This window comes from Lampris incognitus, chromosome 3, assembly GCF_029633865.1.
Source record: "Lampris incognitus isolate fLamInc1 chromosome 3, fLamInc1.hap2, whole genome shotgun sequence".
Classification (NCBI taxonomy): Eukaryota; Metazoa; Chordata; class Actinopteri; order Lampriformes; family Lampridae; genus Lampris; species Lampris incognitus.
This window is the reverse complement of record NC_079213.1, coordinates 84,123,199-84,149,507: the sequence shown is the minus strand read 5'-3', so window position 1 is coordinate 84,149,507 and position 26,309 is coordinate 84,123,199. Positions and strand designations below refer to the sequence as shown.

At 43.2% G+C, this 26,309-nt stretch overlaps 1 protein-coding gene across 4 annotated transcripts in view; it reads left to right on the top strand.

The window, feature by feature from the left end:
* LOC130110520 (cAMP-specific 3',5'-cyclic phosphodiesterase 4D-like) overlaps window positions 1–25,461 on the top strand; it is a 119,642-nt gene extending 94,181 nt beyond the window's left edge. For all 4 annotated transcript variants that reach the window (XM_056277646.1, XM_056277649.1, XM_056277647.1 and 1 more), the window contains exons 8-15: window positions 2,841–3,013; window positions 4,344–4,442; window positions 5,618–5,782; window positions 7,244–7,343; window positions 7,920–8,074; window positions 8,302–8,424; window positions 23,283–23,465; window positions 23,960–25,461. In XM_056277646.1, the coding sequence (XP_056133621.1) occupies window positions 2,841–3,013; window positions 4,344–4,442; window positions 5,618–5,782; window positions 7,244–7,343; window positions 7,920–8,074; window positions 8,302–8,424; window positions 23,283–23,465; window positions 23,960–24,541 (1,580 nt within the window). In that variant the 3' untranslated portion in view covers window positions 24,542–25,461. The remainder of the gene's footprint in view (window positions 1–2,840; window positions 3,014–4,343; window positions 4,443–5,617; window positions 5,783–7,243; window positions 7,344–7,919; window positions 8,075–8,301; window positions 8,425–23,282; window positions 23,466–23,959) is intronic.
* Window positions 25,462–26,309: the final 848 nt, after the last annotated feature.

The following is a 26,309-nucleotide window of genomic DNA, read 5'->3' as shown; positions in this document are numbered from 1 at the left end:
GATTTTAATGCATAGCGGTATAGGCCTGTTTCGTGCATCTCGCACTCATCAAATGCTAAAAGTGCGAGACGCACGAAACAGGCCTGTACTGCTATACATTAAAATCTTTTTTCCTGTATCCGTGTTGATATATTCCGCTCCTCATTAGTCGAGCACTCAACACCACTGACGGTTTTGGAGAAAAAATGCTCTATATTTTATATATATATATATATATATATATATATATATATATATATACACTACCGTTCAAAAGTTTGGGATCACCCAAACAATTTCGTGTTTTCCATGAAAAGTCACACTTATTCACCACCATATGTTGTGAAATGAATAGAAAATAGAGTCAAGACATTGACAAGGTTAGAAATAATGATTTGTATTTGAAATAAGATTTTTTTTACATCAAACTTTGCTTTCGTCAAAGAATCCTCCATTTGCAGCAATTACAGCATTGCAGACATTTGGCATTCTAGCTGTTAATTTGTTGAGGTAATCTGGAGAAATTGCACCCCACGCTTCCAGAAGCAGCTCCCACAAGTTGGATTGGTTGGATGGGCACTTCTTTGAGCAGATTGAGTTTCTGGAGCATCACATTTGTGGGGTCAATTAAACGCTCAAAATGGCCAGAAAAAGAGAACTTTCATCTGAAACTCGACAGTCTATTCTTGTTCTTAGAAATGAAGGCTATTCCATGCGAGAAATTGCTAAGAAATTGAAGATTTCCTACACCGGTGTGTACTACTCCCTTCAGAGGACAGCACAAACAGGCTCTTATTTGGCCAATGAGAAGGATAGCTCATAGTTATTGTAAGTATACTGTATATGAGACATTCTACTTTGGCAGTTTCTTGATCGTCCCATGACCTCCCGTTTTTTTTCCCCGTTCTTTTTTTCTGTTTGTTGATTATTTTGTTTTGTTCCTGTAATGAAGAAAATACCCAGAAATAAAAAGTAAAAAAAAAAAGTATTAACATAGACGGACATGTTAGTCCAGTTATATACATTTTTACATCCACATGTAGACATCGTACGCTATGACATACTGTGGACCAGTGTTGTAGTACTCGAGTCCAGGATTCGAGTTGCACTCGAGTCCTGATTTTCAAGACTTGGGACTCGACTTGGACTCGAGCACTGATGACTCAGACTTGGACTCAAGCATTGACTGCATTCGGACTCGGAAGTTGGAGATGATGACTCGGACTTGTTAATTGATAAAGACTTTTTGTTAGTTTTTTGTAATAGGCCCAAATAATTTGGCATAAGATATTGACAGCTACATTCATTTTTAATTATGATAATTACTTGTATATCAGCTTTTTTACGGTGCCAGAGTGGAGCACTGGACCCCTTTTGGAACAGGTACTATTTAATGAAGATGCCAGTTGGGGACCTGTGAGGCGTCTGTTTCTCAAACTAGAGACTCTAATGTACTTATCTTCTTGCTCAGTTGTGCAACGCGGCCTCCCACTTCTTTTTCTACTCTGGTTAGAGCCTGTTTGTGCTGTCCTCTGAAGGGAGTAGTACACACCGGTGTAGGAAATCTTCAATTTCTTAGCAATTTCTCGCATGGAATAGCCTTCATTTCTAAGAACAAGAATAGACTGTCGAGTTTCAGATGAAAGTTCTCTTTTTCTGGCCATTTTGAGCGTTTAATTGACCCCACAAATGTGATGCTCCAGAAACTCAATCTGCTCAAAGAAGTGCCCATCCAACCAATCCAACTTGTGGGAGCTGCTTCTGGGAGCGTGGGGTGCAATTTCTCCAGATTACCTCAACAAATTAACAGCTAGAATGCCAAAGGTCTGCAATGCTGTAATTGCTGCAAATGGAGGATTCTTTGACGAAAGCAAAGTTTGATGTAAAAAAAAATCTTATTTCAAATACAAATCATTATTTCTAACCTTGTCAATGTCTTGACTCTATTTTCTATTCATTTCACAACATATGGTGGTGAATAAGTGTGACTTTTCATGGAAAACACAAAATTGTTTGGGTGATCCCAAACTTTTGAACGGTAGTGTATATATATATATATATATCACTTTTCACACAGCATGAAAACAGCAAGTAAAAAATACAATTTATAAAATGGAAACAGACGCTCAACAATAAAAGCAATATAAACAAGCAGAACAAGATTAAGAGACAAGTACAACCAATAGGAATTGCAGAATAATAAACATAAAAACACCAGTCTATACAAGTGGGTTTTTAATGTTGTTTTTTTTTAAACTTGGTACAGACTCAGCTGACTTGACAGAGGGGGAGGAGATTCAATAGTGTTTCGGTGAAAACGGAAAAACCACAATCCCCCTTTGCTTTGAGCCTGGACCGTGGGACAGTTAACATTAACTGGTCAGAAGAGCTGGGTAATCTTGATGCAGAGTATTGGTTTATATATTTAGAAATATAAGAGGGTGCCGTGGAGGGCTTTGAATGGGATCAGAAGGATCTTGAACTGAATTCTGAAGCGTACAGGAAGCCAATGTAAGTGGGCCAGAATGGGCAGAATGGGGGTAATATGCTCTCTTCATTTAGTTTTTGCTGACTGTAGTAGTAGCAGTACTACTAGTAGTAATTATAAGCAGCAATGGTGGCATTGCTAGTGGCAAATAGTTTTGTTTTCCACACCTTATTTTTAGTTATTTTATTTTGTATCATTCTGAAGGGCTCACCACAGAGAACTGTGATCAGGCCTTAACCCTCTTTTGTGTGTGTGTGTGTGTGTGTGTGTGTGTGTGTGTGTGTGTGTGTGTGTGTGTGTGTGTGTGTGTGTGTGTGTGTGTGTGTGTGTGTGTGTGTGTGTGTGTGTGTGTGTACGTACACACACATTGCAGAAAAGCAGCATGATGTGGAGATCCTGTCTCAAGCTCCTAAGGAGAAGGACAAGAAGAAGAGGCCCATGTCCCAGATCAGTGGGGTTAAGAGGGTCACCCACAGTCCCAGTCTGGCTCCCAGCTGCATCCCTCGCTTTGGAGTTAGCACCCAGCATGAGAGCCTGCTGGCCAAGGTGGGCCACCAGCTATTCAGACATGCAGAAAACACACTCACAAGCAGAGACACAAGCACACACACCACGGGATTTCAAGAAAAACTGGAGGCCACTATCAACAGTGCCACTCATTCAAATTTTCTGGACTTCTACGCTGCTGCACTGAAGTACCACCTGAAGGATCAGAGGGGAAACATTTCGAATTTCTGTCATTGGGCTTTTCTGGGCCCACAGATTGATTATGGTTAAAAAGAAATTGTGTGAGCCGACACAAGAGGATATCTGTTTGTGCCTTGCTTTCCATGTGAGGAAAACAGCCAACTGGAACCGAAATGATGTTTCACTTCTCAGATTATTAGCCATTGAAATATGTTTAATTTTTTTTTCCAATTCTGTGGCAATAACTAAACGCATGAGCTCTTCGTAAAATAAGAAAGCTCGTGTAACAATGTATCTGTTCATTTCAGCTCATTTTGTTACTGAAGAAAAAGTGGAATACATGATTAATTTCAGAAGTATTTAATGGCACGAGTGGATGTAGATTTCATCTAGATTGACATCCAAGCACAATTATTAGACATCTGTTATCACAAAATCTTTTCATAAAACACTGCATTAGTTTTTGTGTTCCTTGCCACATCATAAGTAAACTCATTTTCCCATATTCCCTTCCTGGTTTCTCTCCCGGTGTGATTTGTGTCACCACACTGCTATTGGTATATACAGCCTATCTAATGCTGAGATTCTAGGCTGTGAAAACAGACCCCAGCCCCAAATATAACTGTTACAAACCATTTTTAGGCTCTATATCTGGGGCCAAAAGCAAAGCTTATTAAACATTATAGCATGTTGAGTTTGACTGGAAGCCAATGAGAAGAGGGCTTTTTTTTGGTCCCATCACTGTCACCCCCTAGTGGCGGTTTTCATTTTGGTACGTCGCCACTCAGGAGAGTCCTTTATCCCGATATACACAAGCGCGCGCGTGCACACACACACACATGCGCGCGCACAGGGAAAAAAACCAAGTTGAGTATGTATCATTTATCAAGACACAAGCACAAAGAAACGACACAAACTTACATACCAGCGGACGCCCACACACACACACGCCCACACACGCACACACATGCACACACATGCACACATGCACACACAAACCCACAAACAGAAATAAACAAACTGTCACAATTAAATTGTTTCTGGCTTTTATTATGAATTACAGAAAGGATATTTAACCATAAATGACACTCCAACATACAATACACTCGCAAAAACACTCCACACACACACACACACACACACACAAACACACACAGTCTCTGATGAGCATGCTGTGTCTTTTCCCTAGGAAATTGAAGACATTAACCGTTGGGGTCTGGACATATTCAAAATAGCAGAACACTCTGGAAACCGGCCGCTGACGGTGGTCATGTACTCCATCTTCCAGGTAGGACTCTCCTCAGCGAGCTCTCCCCATCTTAACCAGAGAGGAGGAGAAGCACAACTGTTAAAATACTCCAGCTCCAGTAAATCATCAGAGCAGTGCTTGTATCTCATCTTTATAGGGTTTTACAGTTCTTTTCAATCACAGCAAGCTCACGTCCTTAGATCTACTGCAGACCTCTTAAACCGGACACACCAGCCCAGAAGCAGCATGTCGACTCAAGTGATAAGTGTCATGTGGCACAAACAGGAAGTGCTAGTCAATGCATCAAATTTGAAAAGCGCCATTTTTTAGTACTGCCTAACAAAAAATAGTATATAAGAATCTGTAGGAGTGTCATAGATCAGTTTGTTGAGCAGTTGCAACACATCAAGTAGATGTGCGTCAACGGGAGGCTCAATGCTGCCGTTGTGGGGATGTTATATTCAAATAAATGGGAGGCTCTTTCTCTGTGCACATCAGACTTGCTCCTGTGTGTTCTGGTCTGTTGTGGCCCACGAGACCCTCTGGCAGGGACCCTCTAGCTGCTCTGTACTAGACAAAAGCCCGGAGATTTAAGGTCATTTATACAGGGCCTGTGTCATCTAGGGCCCTGCTGAGGTCCGTAGGCTGGCTTACTCAATACCACTTCTTTAAAACGCACTTTTTACATATTTTGTGGGAACTTTTTGATTTTAGGCGGCTTATTAAGTGTGTTAATGTAGACACTTTTTAATAAGTGTTTTTCAGTTTTTATCATCTTTTAATGCATTTTACTATTCTGTGGATTTTTGCTAGTAAAGTATTCTTAAATTTGGTTTTAAATAAGTGCTCTATAAATAAAATGGTATTATTTTGGTAGAATTAGGAGGTGATATGGCATTATGTGTTGGAAACACACATTACTGATATGTTGGTAAGCACCAGAGCAAGAAGCTAACTTTTCCATTTACTAACACGCTGGGTGGGGAACCAGAGTTTTTCCAGCAAGTGTGAATTCATAAAGGCCAAAAGAGGCCAAACAAAAGGCTGGTCAAAGACAGTCAACTTTTACCAGCACAGGCAAAACTCTTGACTAGTACTTTGCTGCTAACCAGTGTCAGTTAAATTTCAAGTCCCTTGTAGCACAAAAGAGCACAGTTCAGTTTATCAAAAGTGCTTTGCTACGATGTCCAATTCCTCTTCGATCTCCCCATCAGGAGCGTGACCTTCTGAAATCATTTAAGATACCAGTGGATACCTTCGTCACTTTCATGATGACACTGGAGGACCACTACCACACAGATGTGGCATACCACAACAATATCCACGCCGCCGACGTGGCGCAATCCACCCATGTCCTACTGTCCACGCCTGCTCTGGAGGTAAGCTGTGGTAGCGTCTGGTCTGGTAGATGGGGAATATTGGGTGGGGGTTTTAGTTCAACCCAGAGAAGGATGCACTACTCTTTGGGCACCAGGGTAAAGTATGAAGAACAACCTACCAAAGGAAAGGCCCAGTGAATCCCCCGTCACATCAAGCATCTGCCCTCCAGAAGTGCCCTTGAGCAGGACACTGAACACCAGCAGATCCGGGGGCGTTGTTCTGTAGTTGAACCTGAACTGACCTCTGACATAACTGTGCCAGGCTGCAAAACAAGTATGAGAGTCTTAACAGTCCAGTGGTGGAAATTAACTATGTGTATTATGTGTTGTTTCAGTGTTTTGAGTGGAAAGTTTTTTTAGTCCCTAATATTTATGTACCTCTAAATATCTGCTCTTTACATTTAACAATATAAACAAGTTTATAGATTTTCAACTTCATTTTACTTTTTTAAAACATTTTTCTAAACTTTAACCCCTGATAATTCTCAGGTAGCTTTTAATTTGTCAACTTAAATACATTTTAGATGGGGGGCATCTGGGTGCCGTGACGGTCTATTCTGTCACCTACCAACACGGGCATTGCCGGTTCAAATCCCCGTTTTACCTCCGGCTTGGTCGGGCATCCCTTTAGACACAATTGGCTGTGTCTGAGGGTGGGAAGCCAGATGAGGGTATGCATCCTGGTCGCTGCACTAGTGCCGCCTCTGGTCAGTCGGAGTGCCTGTTCAGGGGGCAGGTAGAACTGGGGGGGAATAGCATGATCCTCTGACAGGCTACATCCCCCTGGCGAAACTCCCCACTGTCAGGTGAAAAGAAGCAGCTGGTTACTCCACATGTATCGGAGGAGGCATGTGGTAGTCTGCAGCCCTCCCCGGATCAGCGGGGGGGTCAGCAGCAATCGGGACGGCTTGGAAGAGTGGGGTAATTGGCGTGATACAATTGGGGAGAAAAGTGGGGGGGGGGGGTCCAAAATAAATAAATAAATTTGGAGTTTAATGAGAACTGTCATTAACAGTATTAAGTGTTGCGAATCGATGAAAATTGAGGATTAATGAAAATAGGACTACTTCCAAATAGTCAGGGGAAGAACAAGACTCCAGCTGTTACTTTTACTATACTTTAGCACTATTTTCAAGAACCATATGGGTGTTTTGAAAAAAAGGTTAGTTTTTTTGTTGTTGTAAATTTGGAGTAATCACATCTCTCCGTCGCCACATCACTCACACCGTTTCACATATGTAGACCTGGAAGCTGCCCAGTTCAACCACTGACTCCTGCTCTTGGTCAATGGGAGCATCCCAATACAACCAGCAAACTTTTGTTGTGGACCACTGAGAAGTTACGTTAGGCAGAGGATTTTATTATCTGCAATCTTCAAAAGCCCCATTCTCTTGATTCAGATGGAGAGACGGTGTTTGAATTGTGGTTGTGCCATACTAAGGCATTCTCTTGTCCTTCCAGGCGGTGTTCACAGATCTGGAGATCATGGCTGTCCTGTTTGCCAGTGCCATCCATGATGTAGACCACCCTGGAGTTACCAACCAATTCCTCATAAACACTAGTACGTTTCTGTCTGTCCCCATCCATGTCATGCCACATCTGGGGGAGGAATTACTCACTTTGGCTCAGGAAGACATCCTGCACTGGATGAGAGATTATAGAAAACTCAATAGTTGCTGTTGAAGGATACCTTGATATTTTAATTTTAGTTTTTCTAGCCACGTTTCTTCAGCAGCCTCTTGTCATGTTATGTGGAAAGAAAGAAAAAACTTCATACGTTTACTCTTCTATCAAGCAGCCCCCAGTGACATCTGTTAATTTTAAACTAAATACATGGCAGAGGCCACCAGAGTAGCACTTTATTTGAAGGGGTGTGCATAAGACTGACGTGACACCGTCATAACTATGACATGACACCTGTCATAACTACGACATTACACCTGTCATGAACATAAAGGAGTCTTTATGAATGTTTATGACTGTTGACATTAAGTATCATTCAGTTAATTATGTAATTTTTATGCAAAGTTGGCATTGTTTGTGATGGCTATGATTAATTCAGCTAAGAGACTGAGCATTTCTGTGTTGCACGGACATACCTTGGTTGTGAATGCCAAACTTCCCTCTCCTCCTCCAGGCTCTGAGCTGGCTCTGATGTACAACGACGCATCAGTGCTGGAGAATCACCACCTAGCAGTTGGCTTCAAACTGCTCCAGGAGGAGAACTGTGACATCTTCCAGAACCTCAGCAAAAAACAGAGAGACTCCCTCCGCAAGATGGTCATCGACATGGTGAGATGATACTTCGGAGTCAGCTCAGGAAGTGGAGAGAGTAGAGCGCAGTGCATCTGGGCTTTGAGCGCGCTCAGATTCACATTCAAGTTCTATAAATTAATAGCTGGGAATTTGTCACTTTTGCCTTAGTACAAAGACATAAAAAATTTGAGTACGAAAGGATAAAGTAGTTGGAGGGTTAAGGTAATGTGTGTGGCTGTGTGCATGGTGGTTGTCTTGGACAGGTGCTGGCCACGGACATGTCCAAACACATGAACTTCCTGGCGGACATGAAGACAATGGTGGAGACGAAGAAGGTGACAAGTCTTGGAGTCCTCCTGCTGGACAACTACTCTGACCGCATCCAGGTTAGAGCACCACACACTGGGCTGGTGAACCTTAGACTTGGACAAGTGCACAATATCTGCATGAAAAATATCCAACTGCCTGCACAATATCCAGCTGCCTGCATAATATCTAGCTGTCTGTGTAATATCTAGCTGTCTGCACAATATCTAGCTGCCTGCATAATATCTAGCTGTCTGTGTAATATCTAGCTGCCTGCACAATATCTAGCTGCCTGCGCTAGATATTGTGCAGTTGACACAACAGCCATTTGCAGTGAAATTTGTGAAAATGATCCACATGTCAGAATCCTTTTTTCTTCCTCTAAGCGCAGTTAATTAACAATAATGTATATGTAATTGCAGGGACAGATCACCCTCTAAGATAGCACTACAGTACACAGTGACATAAGGTACACAAACAACAGGGCCTTTAACAGCCAGACAATATCAGAGCTCTGTCTTGGTGCATGCTCAATAATCCAGGTAAGAAAATCAAAGAAGGTTAAATCAGTTCATCTGGATACAGTGTTTATTGACAGATACGTTTCAACTATTCCCCAACCCTCTGCGAATAGTACACATGGCCATCGAAACTCTAGTTAATGGGCACACCCATATTTGATCATGAAACTGGTCGTTGGTTTCAGTCATTATACATCTGTTGCCATTTTACAATGCTGTGATTACAACAATCCATAATCCTCTGTGAATAGTACACATGATCAATGCTCAGACCCATATTTGCATATAAAATTGGTCATTGGTTTCGGTGTTTAGGCACTGTATTGTACTGTGTTGTATATAAGGGGTGGGGATACCTGCAGTCAGTTTAGACTGAAGCTGTCACTTAGTTTAGTGATGAAACGTATCTGTCAGTAAACGTTGTATCCAGATGAACTGATTCAACTTTATTTGAATATCAGAGCTCATACAGCGTGACCTCTAATAGACTAATAAACTTACCACAGTTCACAATGACATGTGTTACACGCAGAAGCCTGCCATGAGCTTTGAGAAAGGACAAGTATCATTTTATTTTGATTTGTATTAGCTAATTAGTACTGATTAATTAAATGGCACACATTATTAAATATTGAGCCTAGATCAAATGCTATGGGCAAGGAAGTGTAGCGCCAAGGACATGCACTTCATGTAAGTTTCAGCCCAAGAAGTGGATATTGACAGTATACATCTCACTTTTTCTAGTTAGTCCAGTATGTTAATATGACAATGTGAAGAAATGAAAACAAAGAATAAGGATAAAAAAACTCTTGATTTACCAAGTAAGAAATATTGTTACAAAAAGAAGGGATTGCACTATTAATGGCATTGTTAAAAAGTAATAAATGCATGTCACCATATGATGGCAAGGTCAAACACACTTCAAACTCAGGCCAGGGAAAGCACAAGAGAGATTTCTTACAACTGCAGGTAGCAGCAAAACAAATAATAAACAAGAAAGACACACATGCTACAGAAACAAAAGGAACTCTATAAAGATAAAGTACCAAATGAAACGGGCACCAAAGGGCCTCCAGCAGTGCAAAGGGGCAATTGAAAACACCAGTCCTATTTTACTGCCTGCCTTTCTGCCTGAACATTGTAACAGCAATAAGGGGCTGTAAAAATATGCAAACCTTACTCAACTTGACTTTACTTGCCACTCTAATGATATACAATTGGTATTCAATCAACATTCATTTCAATACACATTCAGACATAAACGACCTTTCCTTGTGTGTATTGTAATTTGGTTGACAAATCTGATATTTTTGCAGGATTTCCTATTAAAATATGTAACATGCGAATAGAACCACAAATTTACGGTTACAATGAGTTGTCACACGTGTGACCTGCAGCTAGTGATTTAACATGCTCCTCCTATTACAAGGGTAATAGGAGGAGCATGTTAAGTCGACCTCCATATGTTGATATCAACATGGAGGTCGGGCAAGATGGCGGCCAGGGAACACGTTTTTGCTTTGAGCACCGACAAGTTTTTAGCACCAATGGCTTTAAAAGAAGAAAACACCACGAGGTGTTACTCAGAAGGACCACTGTTTGAGAAAAAGACACGGTAAAGACACCAGTCTAACACTGTCTTTACTTTTGAGAGAAATACAAACTTTGACGAGCGCAACCAAATTAATGCCAACCAGCCTGCTATAAGCTAACGTTACCGGACGTCAACATGCCAAAACGAGAGAAGAAAAGGTGGGGGGACATTTTGATGGATTTCGAAGATGAAAGCTCATTCTCTCTATGCTCGCCCTTACCTGAATCCCCCCCGTCAAGTCCTAACCCCAAGAAAGTCTTGCTCAGGCAGCAAAGAGGATGAGGTGTCCAATGCGGACATACTGAAAGCTGTCCAGGAGCTAACTATGCGTTTTATTTCCCTCAAACAAAAGAGATGTGAAAACACAGCAGATATTGTGACAATTAAAGAACATATCGAAGGCATAGAACGCCAGACGAAAATAACGAATGATAAGGTGCAAACAGTGAATCGGCGAATGGCTGAGCAAGACATGAAGATTGAAGTAGCGGAACGTTACTGTCAATGAAACCGCAGAGGATGCAAGCAAGCGGGTCTTTGAGATCTTTGGCCAAATTGCTCCAGATGAGAAAAACAAACTAGGTTTTCTCATTGACACCGTACACCGGGTCAGACGCCCCAGGGATGAGAGAAGTGCACGTCCAGTAATAATTCAGTTCAGCATGCGCACCTTAAGGCCAGTGGCGCCCCCAAGGGGTGGCCACAGCCACCCTGATACTATCCCTGGCCCCCCCGCTGGCCCATCAGCCACGAGTCGCATATGCAGAATATGCTTCTGATTATGCATAATATGCTTCTATCTGATATTGTACATTAGGTGCTGTTCATTTAAATCAATAATGTATATTTTTCTTAACTCTCATACTGACAGTTTTCAACTAGCCTATACAGTATACTACAACAGCATCATAGAATTCCCAAAATTCAGTCATGGCTTTTGGTTTTGGTGTGCCACCCCAAGATTTTCAGTGGCCCCATTTGGCCACCCCTATGAAAAATTTCTGGGGCGCCACTGCTTAAGGCAGACATTTTGGAAAGCTTCAGTAAACGCCATGGTAATGAAGGAGCGGAAGCTCCGACTCGCAGAGGGTCTGACATACTGGGAGAGACAATGGTGGGAAGAAAAAAAACGTTGTCCGCTTGTTGACAAAGCACGCAAGGAAGAGAGAGAAAAAAAACATGGCTTGGTCCTGATGTGATCAATGATGGTAAAAGAATCGCAGCAGATTCAATCAAGGGCACGGTATAAGTTTCACTTGACTGTTCCTACTTTTCGTTCTACTTATGAACGGATAAATGTTGGACTGGTAATAACAGGTTGGTTGACAAGTTAGTCTGTTCGACTGGTTAATAGTTTTGAGCTTACATACTAGTCACCATGCATTTCAGTTTCAGTTAATAAGGTTAATTGCTGGTGCCTAAAACTTGAAAAACTTTTTCTATATTCCTTGAGATATTCACATAAACAAGCCTATTCAATTTCAAGGCTTAAATTTACTTTTTGTTCTTCAGATACTGTACTCATATATTATTGTTATTATTATTGTTATTATTATTATTATTATTATTATCATTATGACTGATTTTAAGTTTAAAAATTGTTTCTCTTAACGCCATGAGATTACGAAACAGTATTAAAAGAAAAACAATCTCCCTCTTTATTCGCAAAACGGATGCCAACATTATCCTTTTACAAGAAACGCATTCATGTGATACAGACAGTAAATTTTGGAAAGGACAGTGGGGAGATCAAGCATATTTTTCTTATGCTTCTCATCACTCAGCAGGTGTCGCTCTTCTGTTTAACACATTTGCAGGTAATATCCTAGAAGCGTTCAGTTCTGGGGATGGCAGATGGATTATGGCTACAATCGAACTAAATAACTCTCTGTTCATAATATGTAATGTATTAGGTCTCAATGGAGTAGCCCAAGCTAAAATTATGTGCATTCAAGTTTACTCAAAAGTAAGGGCTCTACAAGACAAAAACGAAGATGCATTTCTGATTATAGGAGGGGATTTTAATGATGCTCCGAATGACTTGATAGACAGAATACCAGAAATAATCTCTCAAAATTCACAGTTCAGAGCCACACTTTATCTAAGTGAGAAGTTGTCAGTAACAGATGGCGATTCTTTAACCCTGGCTGTAAAGAATGTACTTGGTGTAATGCTAGATGTACGCAACATTCCAGAATAGACTTATGGTTAACCTCTACATCTTGCATACAATAAATATCCGAAGTGTCACATTGTTATGCTCCTTTATCTGATCATAGAATTATTTCTATACACTTAGTTGGTTCCAAAGAAAGTCATAAGAAACTACGAGGGTACTGGAAACTAAATAATAGCTTACTAAAAGTCAAAACCTTTCAAGATTCAGTTAAACAAAGGGCACAAAACATTTTAGGAAAAATGAAACGAGTAATACTCAGAAATAGGAATACTCTAAATTTAAGATTAGAGAAATTGCTATTAATCACCGCAAAAACATTAAAAAGGCTAACAATGCAAAAAAAAGGAAATTATGGAAAATTTGGAGGTGTTATTAAATGAAGACGCTCTTTCAGAAAATGAGAAAGCAAAACTAATGCAACTCTAGAACTATATTGATCATTTATATGTTAATGCTGCTAAAGGAGCCTTTGTACAATCCAGGGCAAGATGGTTACCAAAGGGTGGGAAAAAAACTCCAATTATTTTTTTGCTCTTGAAAAACGTAATTGCAAACGAAACAATATTTTAGCATTAAAAATAAATGGCAACATTACTACCAATCCCAAGGAAATAGCTGAGCATATGGGGTCATTTTACAAAGAACTATATAAATCTAGATTTGAACCAGAACACTGAAGAACTCTTAAATAACGTTAAAGAATATATCCCTACCATTTCAGAACAGTGTAAAGCTAATTGTGACAACCCATTCTGAACAGTGAATTTATAGAAGCCTTAAAACATATGAAAACTGAGAAATCACCCGGTACCGACGGTTTATCCTCTAAATTCTACTTATTCTTTTGGGATATTATTGAAGCCCCACTTATGAATGTGTGTAGAGAATGTATTGCTCACAAAGAAATGACAACAACAATGAAACAAGGACTAATTAGTTTGATACCCAAACCAAACAGACTCTCTGTGTATAGAAAATTGGAGACCAATCACTCTTTTCTCTTTAACAATTTTTATTGATTTTCACAATACATTTTTATGCACATACACATGAATATATATATGGGAGTAGTATCCTGCTCTTATCATTATTTGTCCAAGATTTGACATCTAGAGAAATTTACAAAATACTAATTAACTTTACATGTAAAAATAAACACCACCTAAAGAAAGAAATTCTTTCAGGATCCAGAAAAGAAGGGGGATTTGAATTACTAAATTTTGATTTAAATAACACATTTAGGATAAAATGGATTAAGGAATGTCTTAAATCCCCAAACTCTATTTGGCATTTCATTCCATGCAATATTTTTAGAAAACTGGGTGGACTTCATTTCATACTCACCTGTAATTTCTGTATTACCAAATTGCCTCTAAAATTATCTAAGTTCTACCAACAGGCTCTCCTTGCTTGGAAATTATGTTACTCCCATAATTTTTCCCCACATAAAACTATTATATGAAATAATGGAGACATTACGGTTAGAAAAACAATCTATATTTAAGCAAAATTGAGTTGATAAAGGTATCACTTATGTAAATGATCTCTTTTACAGTAAGGGCGTATTGTTAAGCAATGAATGTTTCCTTCTTATCAAATCCTTCCCTATTACAAGCAAAGAGTTTAACTATGTAATAAAAAGCTATTCCTAATGGCCTATCCCATCTAATGAAAAGTCATCTTCAATTTCAAGAAGCACTGAGAGTAGAACCCCTTTTGATGATAAACAGTGTTGATATGAACTCGAAATGTAAGAACAAACATATACGTAAGACATTTTATGAAAGAAGAAAAATATCTCCTAGAGGGAAAGCGTTTTGGGACAACATTTTTGTAGTCATCGACTAGCAGAAGACCTGGTTATTGCCATATAAGTTTTGTATTACTAACAAGATAAAAGAAGTGCACTTCAAAATTTACATAATACATATCCAACGAATTTGTATGTCTCTAAATTCTTAGACATTGATAATAAATGTAGCTTTTGTAATGATTGTGAATGACGGAAAGGAGGCTTCTCGTAGCCTCAGTCAGTTTTTAATGAAACTACAAGGCAGGCAACAACATACAGCACTCCCGGAACAATACAGTACTAGCGCAAGCACTTTCAAGTACCATAAATACTACAATATATGCTCACATATATTACCGTATATGACATCTCCCTCCTTTTTGAGTGTTATTTTAATAACCTGCAGGGGAAACTCAGAGAATGACTAGTCTCAATGGCACATAACCTAACCCAAAAATTATTTAAATTGAGACAGCTCGACATACTATTACTGGTCCCTATTCTGGCTCGACAAAGGCACTGTAATACAACTGTAAACAGTTTCACAACAATTATCAATGAATTTCAATTCAATTAACTTCCCACAACATGAACAATGCAAACATAAATGTCAACACACATTTCTTCAGTTTCTTAACATTACACCCCCCCCTTTTTCCACCCCCAAGGCCATAGATCGATACAATAGTGTCTACAGGTTCATCCTGTCAACTGGCTTGGACACCAGTCCAGATCTGGTCACAGTCTGACCGGGCAGAGGGGATGTGGGAGTAGCCCCACTCTGACTGACAGGAACAGTCTCTATCATGGTGGCTGTGTCAGAGTGGATATCTGTCCCAGAGTTCTCATCTGGCACTGCTGTGGTGGGTTGGGGAACCGGCCCTGGTTGGAGGTGACGGTGGTTCCGTCGCAGCACCTCTCCATTCTGTGTCGTTGATGACGAAGGATCTTGGGGTAGAGCTCTCACCTGAGATCACCGCTGGCAGAGACCACGATTTTTCATGGTCTAACTTGGAGAGCACTGCGTCTCCTGGTCGCAGGGCAGGCAGTGGCTTAGCTCCATGGTGAAGGTTGTAGTAGTGGGCCTGTTCGGCTTTTCCTCTCATTTCCTTCTCTTCCACAGCTGCTCTGCTGGGCCATTTTGGCGGGAGATTTTTCTCCAAAGTGGGGAGTGTGGTACGTATTTTTCTCCCCATCAACAGCTCGGCTGGGCTGCAGCCTGTGGTGGAGCAGGGTGTGGACCTATAGCTCATTAGAGCCACCACTGAGTCCTGTTGCTTGAGAATTTTCTTAGCTGTCTGCACGGCCCTCACAGCGTGGCCGTTGCCTTGTGGGTGGTGAGGACTGGATGTATAGTGTTTGAAGTCAAGCTGCTTGGCGAGCTCTCTGAACTCCGCACTTGAAAATTGAGGTCCGTTATCACTTACCACCTCATCTGGGATACCGAACCTGGCAAAAACTGTTTTGAGCTTTTGGATGACTTGTGCGCTAGTTGTGGAGGGAAGGTGCAGTATTTCTAGAAACCTTGAGTAATAGTCTGATATTACCAGGTAACTGCGGTGATTGAGCTCGCAGAGGTCCATGGCAATTCTCCTCCGGGGTCGTGCTAGGAGAGTTGTGGAAATGAGAGGTTCCTTCTGCTGAGTTCTTTTCATTTCACAGCACATCTGGCACCTCATCACTAGCCTGTTAATCTCTGTAGCGAGTCCGGGCCACCACATGGATGAATATACTCTCTCCCTACATTTTGTGAGGCTCCGGTGCCCTTCGTGAATCTTTTGAAGGATCTCTGCCCTCATTGACCTTGGTATTACAATCCTGCTTCCTCTTAGAACGACGCCATCATACTCTAATAGCTCTGATGTGACTTGGAAGTATGCTTTAGCATCGTTAGGTACAGTCTGTGAGTGCTCAGGCCATCCTCTCTTTATAAGCTGCATGACAAACATCAGTTTGACATCAACTGCAGTCGCCCCTCTAATTTCATCCATCTTACTCTTGGATGCGAGAATTGCCCCCACTACACTGGCCACGTAGAAAGCCTCCTCGCTGTCTGTGTTACTCACTTTGCCCATGCCTGCTGGTGGACTGCGTGACAGGGTGTCTGCAACCAGCAGAGTTTTTCCAGGAGCGTACTCTGCTACTGCATTAAATCTCATGGGCCTCATGAGAAGGTGCTGACAATGTATGGGGACGTTGTCCAGGCTGCGGCTGTTTATGAGAGGCACTAGTGGCTTGTGGTCAGTTATCAGTTTAAAGTGCTCCAGTCCCACAAGATATCTGTCAAATTTCTCACGTGCTCACACACCCGCCAGCTGCTCCTTCTCAATTTGGGCGTAGCAAGTCTCTGCTTCAGTTAGTCATCTGGAGCAATACCCCACTGGTTTCCACTGCTCCCCGTGGAGTGGAAGCAGTACGCCCCCTAACCCGTACCTGCTCGCATCAGCTGACATGGCAGTGGTTTTGGTCGCATCATAGTAGGCCAGCACGGGTGCGGATGTCAGCAGCCTTTTAATCTGTTCGAATGCCGCTTGTTGTGCGTGACCCCATGTCCATGTGTTTTTGTTTCAAAAGTTCATACATAGGCTCTGCCACGGTTGCAAGGTTGGGAACATATTTTCCAAGATAGTTCACATTCCCAATATCCTCTTTAACTCGTGCACGTCTGTGGGTGGTGAAAGCTGCTGTATGGCTTCCACTTTATCCAGGTCCGGCCGGACCCCGGATCGGTTAATGAGATGCCCGAGAAACCGCAGCTCACTCTGCCTGAAGGAGCACTTTTCTCGGTTGAGCTTCAGACCAGCGCTCTCTATATGCTGCATCACCTTCCCAAGGCGACTGTCATGCTCCTCCTCTGTAGCACCATAGACAAGGATGTTGTCCATAAACACCTCGACACCCTCCAACCCCTGTAGGGTCTCCACCATCTTCCTCTGGAAGAGTTCAGGTGCACTTGTTATGCCAAATGGCAGCCGCTTTAAGTTGAACCTGGCAAATGGTGTGATGAAGGTGGTGAGTTTACAGCTATCTGGGTGTAGCGGTATTTGGAAGAACCCGCTGGCTGCGTCCAGTGAGGAGAAGAGTGTGGCTCCGCTGAGCTTTGCTATAATCTCATCTGCTGTTGGTAGAACGTACTGTTCTCTCTTGACAGACTCATTCAGCCTCTTGAAGTTGGCTCATATACGCGCTTTGCCTGTGGTTTTCTTTAATACTGGCACCATCAGTGCACACCACTCAGTGGGCTGTCTTTCTCTATGACACCATTTCTCTCCATCCGCTGGAGTTCTTCCTTTACTTTTGGCAGCATGGGGAGGGGCACACGTCTTGCGGTGTACACAGCATATGGCTGAGCATTGTCTTTCAGCTGTATCTTTACAGGTTTAGTCTTTAATGTCCCATGCTCACCATATGCCTGTGCATATGTACGTGCTCCCTTGCACACAGTTTTCTTCAGTGAAGTAGTATGCCAGTGGGCATCTACTCCTCCATCTCATTCACCAACCTTCACCATCTCCGACAAACCACTTGCAACAGTGGAATCCTTCAAATACCTGGGCAGCTTCTCTCTGACGACTGCAGCATCGACAGGGAGATACAAAACTGGATTAAACAAGCGTCATCCTCTTTTGGCAGACTTAGGAGAAGGGTCTTTCAAAACAAAGACCTCAACCTCCACACCAAAATATCTGTCTACTTGGCAGTTGTCATCATGACTCTCCTCTACAGCTGTGAGGCATGGACCCTGTACAGCCACCACCTCAGGATGCTTGAGGCCTTCCACATCAGATGCCTACAATGCATCCTGAGGATAACCTGGCGTGACCGAGTGCCCCATACTGAAATACTCCGCAAGACCAACTGCATCCGCATGGAGGCTACCGTCACCCAGCACCAACTTCGATGGCTCGGTCACGTCATCAGGATGCCAAAGGAGCGCTTACTGCGTAAAGTGCTGTATGGCCAGCTACATCTTGGCCGCCACTTGGCAGGGGGCCAGAAAAATGGTACAAAGACCAACTGAAGACCATCATAAAAAAGTGCGGCCTGAACCCGAGCCAGCTGGAAGACACTGCCACCCAACGCTCCATCTGGCGGCAGCTCTGTCAACAAGGGGTGCAAAAGCTCGAGAAGGACCGCGGTGATCGACGGACCAGGAGACATCTGAAGAGACATGAAGCCAGTACCACATCTACACCCCCAGTCAGTGATTTCACCTGTTCTGTCTGTGGCAGACATTGTGGATCGCAGATTGGGCTTTACAGCCATAAGAAGACTCACAAGTGACAGAGGCAGGATTGTCATCATCGGACACGACGGACAACCTAAAGCAAGCAAAGCTCCCTTGCACACAGTTTCCTCCACTCTCCTCACCAGGTCCATCTCCACAGACTTTTTCCTGTTGAGTAAGTTGTTCACCGAGTGTCCACGGACGACATATGCTGTGAGTGGCTAAGTCTTGCCTTTGTAGGTGACAGCACTCTGGATCTGCCCTAGGCACTGTAGCTCGCCGCCCGGGCTATCAAGGGGAATGTATGCAGGCTCTAGTAATGTGGTGGGAGTGATTGAGTGGTAGGCCTCCTCACAGATGACAGTCACATCAGCCCCCGTGTCGAGCTTAAACTCAAGGGGTGTGGAGCCCACTAGCAACTGGACAGCCCATTGCTCTGCTTCCCTGTCTGCCTCACTCACAGCCCTGAGGAAATATGACTGCTGCTGCTCCATTGGCTCTGTCACCACCTCACTCACTGCTTTCCAACTCCCGCACACTCTACTCCAGTGTCCAACTTTGTTACATGTGGATTTTTTAGCTGGGCAGTTTTCATCCTTATTATGCCTCGCTTTTCCACACTTTCCACATTGGCCCTGCTGCTTATTTCCCCCTTTTGGCTTACCGGGATGGTTGGTGTATTTGCTGCGCCTCTGGGTGACTTCATGAACGGCCCCCGATGCTTCACCTTGCATGCTAATTTGTGCTGTAACCTCCTCAGACTGCCTGACTGTCTCTATGGTCAGCGCTAGTGTCAGGTCCTTTGTCAGCTGCAATTTTCGGGAGACTTCCTTGTCGAGTATGCCGACAACTGTTTTCATCCCTGCTCGCGCCGAATTTGCAATGTTCTGACAACTCGTACAAGGCCCTTATGAAAGTCTCTGCATTCTCACCCGGTCTCTGAACGCACTGATGGAAGCATGCACGTTCGTGAATTACGTTCCTCTAGGGACAGAATACTCGTCGAATTTAGCGAGCACTCTTTCAAAGTCATTTTCATGAGCCTCGTCGGTGACTACAAAGGACCGAAACATGTTTTCATACTCGTTTCCCATGGCGTCTATCAGGCAGCTCACCTGGATGGCGCCATCATCCTTGTCCAACTTAGTGGCGGTCCTATGTAACCCTGTGGTTAAATTATAGGCCTTAGATATATTATATTGCACTATTAGATAAGAGTTTGGCCTATGTTTGTTATTTTGTTAACCTTTTGAATATGAATATATTATATTGTTGATATTGTTCTGCAAAACAGTTGTTTACCAATGTGAAATGCATTTACTTTTATTATTGAAAACTTACCATTGTTGTGATTGGTTGGCTGTGGAGAGAATAACTTACCTTGAATGTGATTGGTTGAGAGGGCAGCGGGGAACGTCAGCGCGAGCAGACTGAACAGGGAGAGAAAGTAGGTCACTCGTCCCTTGTGTGAGCAAAACGGAGCAGTTTGATGTCCAGTTGTTATATGCTATTTTGCGGTGAGAGAAATGTAATTGAAGTTTAGTGAACAGTGATGTGTGCGGGTGTCTGACCGAGACCCATCCCGGGAACTGTTTGTGTGGACTGGCGAGACAAACTGACTACTCGTCAGTCCCATATGTGGACCCAGCGACGTTACGGAGCGAGCTAGCCAGTCGGTGTTCGTTGCTAGCACAGCAAGACGCGCGAATGGACTGGATGCGGTAAGGGGCTCTCCCCACAGTGAGTCGGGCCGTCTTCTCGTTTAGCGAAGTAACGTTATCAGTTACAGTGTAGTGGTGTGTTCATGCGACCATCGAGGAACGCAGAAGGAGTCGTCTGTTGCCGTGTTGTGCTGCCGAGGCGAGCGCACGGTTCGACCGTGAGATGGTGCTAACGGCTAACTAGCCAGTTAGCTAGGATTGCTGCCGGCCTGACGTTCGCTGCTGCACTGCGGCGGGAAGCGCGAGACGAAGAGGAGCATTCATTCTTTGTGAGTACAAGTTGGATGTGCGGGCTCCCAAGGGGAGCGAAGAGGGCTGTTTAGAGTCCCAACGTACCCGATAAAGAAACAGGCCTGCAACTGGGGGTTGACTTTCTTTTATTGCCGGCTTAGTTATAGGGTTGTTGAGCCGTATGCTAATGTGTTAGTCTGATTAATTTGTGTGTATATGAATGCAGCTGCTTGTTAGCCATTGAGGCTTATTACTTTCATTCATTCTAATAATTATTACTCATAATACATTTGTATATATAATTCTATGTACCTGTGTGAGTGTGGATTATTCATGTGTGTTTATTCCTGTGGTGTCTAGGCTATGGTAAGTGACATGTTGAGTTAGCCTTAAAGGGCTAGTCCACCTTTTTACTGGAAGTACCCTAGTGACACCCAGAGATGTGTAGACCATAGTATATAACCTTAAAGGGCTAATACACCACATTTTAGAACCTTAAAGGGCTAGTCCACCGTTTTAATATAAGTTACTCGGTGACACATTGAGGTGTCTAGACCATGTTAGATTGCCTTAAAGGGGTCATATGCCATATTTAAGCGCCTTAAAGGGGTAGTCAACATTTTTAGTTGGAGTTACCAGATGACACTGTAAGACATTTAGAGCCTTTAGAACATACTGTAGCGAATTCGGGGGACAACGCGACCACAGGAACTGCCGCGGCCGGGAGGCGAACCCGTATCGCCCGCACCGCAGGAGACATCGCTAACCGCTCTACTAAAGGGTTAGACCCGCGAGCCGGCGGGTCTTCTTATCCATGCACGTTACACTACCCCCCTCCTTCGGGAAGCGCGTCCCCGCGCTTAAGCATATCAGCTCCTTCACGCCTCAGGGCGCCTACGCTTCCGGTGGCCTTACGGTCGCTCCATCCCACTTCTGACACCAATGTAGCGAATTCGGGGGACAACGCGACCACAGGAACTGCCGCGGCCGGGAGGCGAACCCGTATCGCCCGCACCGCAGGTGACATCGCTAACCGCTCGTTAGACCCGCGAGCCGGCGGCCAGCGTGTCTGCTTATCCATGCACGTTACAATACTTTAAACACATAAGAAGCGAAGTTAACATACTTCAATAGTTTATTGGATACCGAGTTGTATAGAGAACTCAGGAGCGTTGTCCTTGACAGTAAAAAGGGATAGATAGCGCTACACCTATACCTCAGAAAACGCTGGCGCCAGTCCGGACTCCGGCCACTCACCCGGCTTGTCGAAGGCAAAGTTTGATGGCGGATTGAATTTAGCCATGGCTTATCACGCTCACTTTTCCGTGTACTTCTGACACCACGTGAATGACGGAAAGGAGGCTTCTTATAGCGTCAGTCAGTTTTTAATGAAACTACGAGGCAGGCAACAACATACAGCACTCCCGGAACAATGCTGTATTAGCGCAAGCACTTTCAATTACCGTAAATAATACAGTATATGCTCACATATATTACCGTATATGACAATGATGAACCAGAATCTTTTAACACATTTATTTTACCATTGTATACACTCAATTACTTGGGCCCGAATGGAAAATTATATATTGTGTAAAATTAATGATAATATCAAAATTGAATGTAAAAATGTCATTATGTATTTTAAACATGGAAAACAAGACATTGAATTTATTGTGAATTTGTTAATTTTGTATGGTAAATTTTATATACACAAATGCCGATTTACAAAGGTTTCCCCCAATTTTATTGGTTTCTTATGCGAATTTAAAGAATATATTAAAACTCTGACTTTCACTGACACTAAAAAAAGTAACAAAACAATTAAGCTGTGCAAGGATATTTTCAAAGAGGAATGATGTCACTTGTTTCTTTTGTTTGTTTTTTTTCTCCTTTCTTTCTTTGTTTTCTTTCTTTCTGTTTGTTTGTGTGGGTTGTTTTCTCATTTTCATAATCCGTAGTAGATTTGTTTTGTATTTGTTGTTTTTTCAGGGTCATTTCTTGCTGTACCATTTTGTGGAGCGCATGTCTGCTGTATTTGTACGTGTCAATATTTTGCAATAAAGTTTATTAAAATGTAAAAAAAATTTAATATCAACATATGTGCTGCTACCGTGTGGACAATGTACTGCTACTGCATCTTGAAATAATTTGGGAAGTGAAATTGTTATAATCAGAGGGAGATTTGGCTTTTGTATCACCAGATAATTAGGATACAGATAACCATAAGACAAGAGTATTGAAAGTGTTACTACTGCACCAACCCAGTGATTTGGCGTAACTACATTAATTCAACAACTAGGACTTCCACTGGCTTTAAACAGATCTTAGATTAAAATGGATGTTTGTATGTCCATAAATCACTGTTACCTAAAACTGGAGTGTAACAGAGCTGTGCACATATTATAGATATGGCCATTAAAAAGTGTGTACACAATAGAAGATGAGTGTGAATACAAAAATTGGCACACAAAATATTTTGTATGCCAGTAGTTGGGTGGTTTGGTGGTGGTCCAGAGGAGGGTATTTGAGCTCCAGAGAGAGGCGAGGTGTACCTGTAATTATTTAGACACACACAATCATGTCTTGTTTGCCAGGGATGCTGTATTAATTAGTGGTACCATTGCCTCTGTGTGTGTGTGTGTGTGTTTTGTTTTTTACGGCTCCTCCAGGTTCTCCAGAACATGGTCCACTGTGCAGATCTGAGTAACCCCACCAAACCCCTGGAGCTGTACAGGCAGTGGACTGACAGGATCATGGTGGAGTTCTTCACCCAGGGAGACAGGGAGAGGGACAAGGGCATGGAGGTCAGCCCCATGTGTGATAAGCAAAACGCCTCCATAGAGAAGAACCAGGTAACACCTTATGGACGCACTTGCACAAAATAGCTTCTTATTTACTATTCTGGCTCTTTTAACAAACAGCCGCTTTTATATTCCGTTTTATTCACTAAATTTAATTTTATTTAGATAAGTTGACATTGTTACATTATGTTTTATTTATACACTGCATGAGATATGGGATTAAATAGAGGGCCAGATTTATCATAATCTTATACAATTTGAAATGAATGGTGAGTTTATGGTTTCAGATTGATAGATTAGGGTGTAAAGTCAACAATCTGTGGTGTGTATTGTTCCAGATATCTCTTTTAGAAAGCAAAAAAATTGAAAATAATGGAGATGCGAGAGAGCTAGTATATGTCACTAAGTCTCTTGTACAGTGTTAACTTTAATCTCTAACACACAGCTAACTCTCATTAGGGACAAAACAAACAGTTGCAGACACACACCAGCACAACCTCAAACATGTCAAAGGTCAAAGCCACAGCTGTCCCCCTCTCTCACAGGTGGGTTTCATTGACTACATTGTCCACCCTCTGTGGGAGACATGGGCTGACCTGGTGCACCCCGACGCACAGGACATCCTGGACACACTGGAGGACAACAGGGAGTGGTACCAGAGCATGATCCCACGCAGCCCCTCCCCCTCTAGCCCAGAGGAGCACCACTCAGAGGGGGCACTTGGTGGAGCTGCGCTGGGGGCCAGAGGGACTGCCTCCTCTGGGGGGGGAGGAGGAGGGGATAAGTTCCAGTTTGAACTGACCCTGGAGGAGGAAGAAGAAGAGGAAGATGAGGGAGAGTCTGACTTTGAGACCCCCCCAGAAGAGAAGTCCCACCGGGTTGGGGAGAGGCCCAGAGGCTCCCCCCCGCCATCTGTTCCCCCTGACTCCCACAACAGCAGCAGCAGCAGTAGCCGGTACCGGCCTCCTTCACCCCACCCATCACGGACCCTCAGCCTGGCCACCATGTCAGTTAGAAGCCCCCTCCCAAACAGGACGTTGACTCCCTCAGGGCTGGAGGGTGCCGACAAGGACAGAGAACTCAGTCCGGAGGGTGACAAGGTGGCCTGCCTACGCATGGGCACGTAGCACCCAGGGCCATCTACCCTGCCGCCACCCCCCCCCATCCCCACCCTCACCCCACCTCCCGCCACAGGAGTTTAAAAGTGCCAATAAGGTGGAGTAGGAGGCAGGGGAGGCCATCTCCCCACTAATAAAGTCTGTAATCACCACAGTCCCTTTACACTGGAGACCCCCACCCCTGTCTCTCTGGAGAACAGTGGGCCTCTCCCCCTCTGGATTATTGAATCTTGTCAAACAAGAAGATGTTGTTTTAACTTTGTTCTCTCGGTGCCTGATAGGCCCTTTGTGTCCCGCCTCGCTTTGTTGTAGCTGAACCTGGAGTGTCCCAGACACAGGCTGCTGCTTTTTAACAGAAAGAAAAGAGAGCGTGAACCAGACCTGGTCCAGGTTACCGTCTGGACACCATTTGTTGTACGGAAACAGAAAATGTCTTCCTCCAGATCAATGATTGTGACATTCTCACGTGATCAGTGGATAAGAAACATCTTCATTTGACAGGGTCTAGGAATTGTTTTTTTGTTTTTTTGCACCATAACTATAATTTAGGTTATAAAAAATGATTGAGTTCAGCTGCATGAATGAGTTTGATTTTCTATGTTTTAGATTTTCTGTTTTAGCCTATTGAGAATGACGTGAATGCTATGATTTACCAAATACAGGTTATAAATGAGCAGTGAGAGAATTGAGTGACCTTAAGCCTCAGGGGATGAAGAGAAAAATAAATGTTCGTGTAGCATGAATGTGGTGGGTACCCCTAACCTGACCTCTGGTTCAATTACACCTATCCCAAATTATTTGACCCATCTTGTTCCTGTAATTAAGTTAAAACTCTTTGTATGACAACTTGTCAGCTCCGGCAATGAAATAATGTTAAAAAAGCACAGTGGATATTAAACACAAGCTTTTTATTTGCCTTGGAAAACGTGGTCCGTGTTCTGGGTACCCCGTTTTTACCTGCCTGAAATCCAAAAGATGCCACTTAATTAGTTTAATGTTTTTTTTAAAACCTGCTTGTGAAAAGTAGAAGCAGCTTTTTAATGGTGTCACTATTTTAGCTTTTAATTTGAAATGGTTTAAAATGGTTGTGTGTGTACATGTGTGTGTGTGTAGGTGTGTATGTGTGTATTTCTGTGTAGGTGTGTGTGCTTCAGAACCATTTTGTTGTCAGGGAGCCTCCACAGTAGCACTTTACCGTCTCTGCCGTCCAGTTTGGTGTCAAAGGGCTTTCACTGCGTCGCAGGTCTGCTGATCTCCTAGAGAAACACAGCAGAGGACACCGAGAGGCAGGGCAGCCGACTCACACACTACTAAACTGAGCAAGTTACAACAGCGGCCGGTGGATTCAGGGTTTCACTGACCCAGATAAGCTCATAGGAGTTAGTGAGTCCGACAGAATCAGATACAGGCTGGCTGCCTGCTGCAGTGGCTTGAAGATTTGACAAAACCATCACTAAAACATACTAGCATGGACGTCCGGGTAGCGTGGCGGTCTATACCGTTGCCTACCAACATGGGGATCGGTGGTTCAAATCCCCGTGTTACCTTCGGCTCGGTCGGGCATCCCTACAGCCACAATTGATCGTGTCTGCGGGTGGGAAGTCGGATGTGGGTATGTGTCCTGGTCGCTGCACTAGCGCCTCCTCTGGTCGGTCAGGGCGCCTGTTCGAGGGGGAGGGGGAACTGGGGGGAACGGTGAGATTCTCCCACGTGCTACGTCCCCCTGGTGAAACTCCTCACTGTCCGGTGAAAAGAAGGGGCTGGCGACTCCACATGT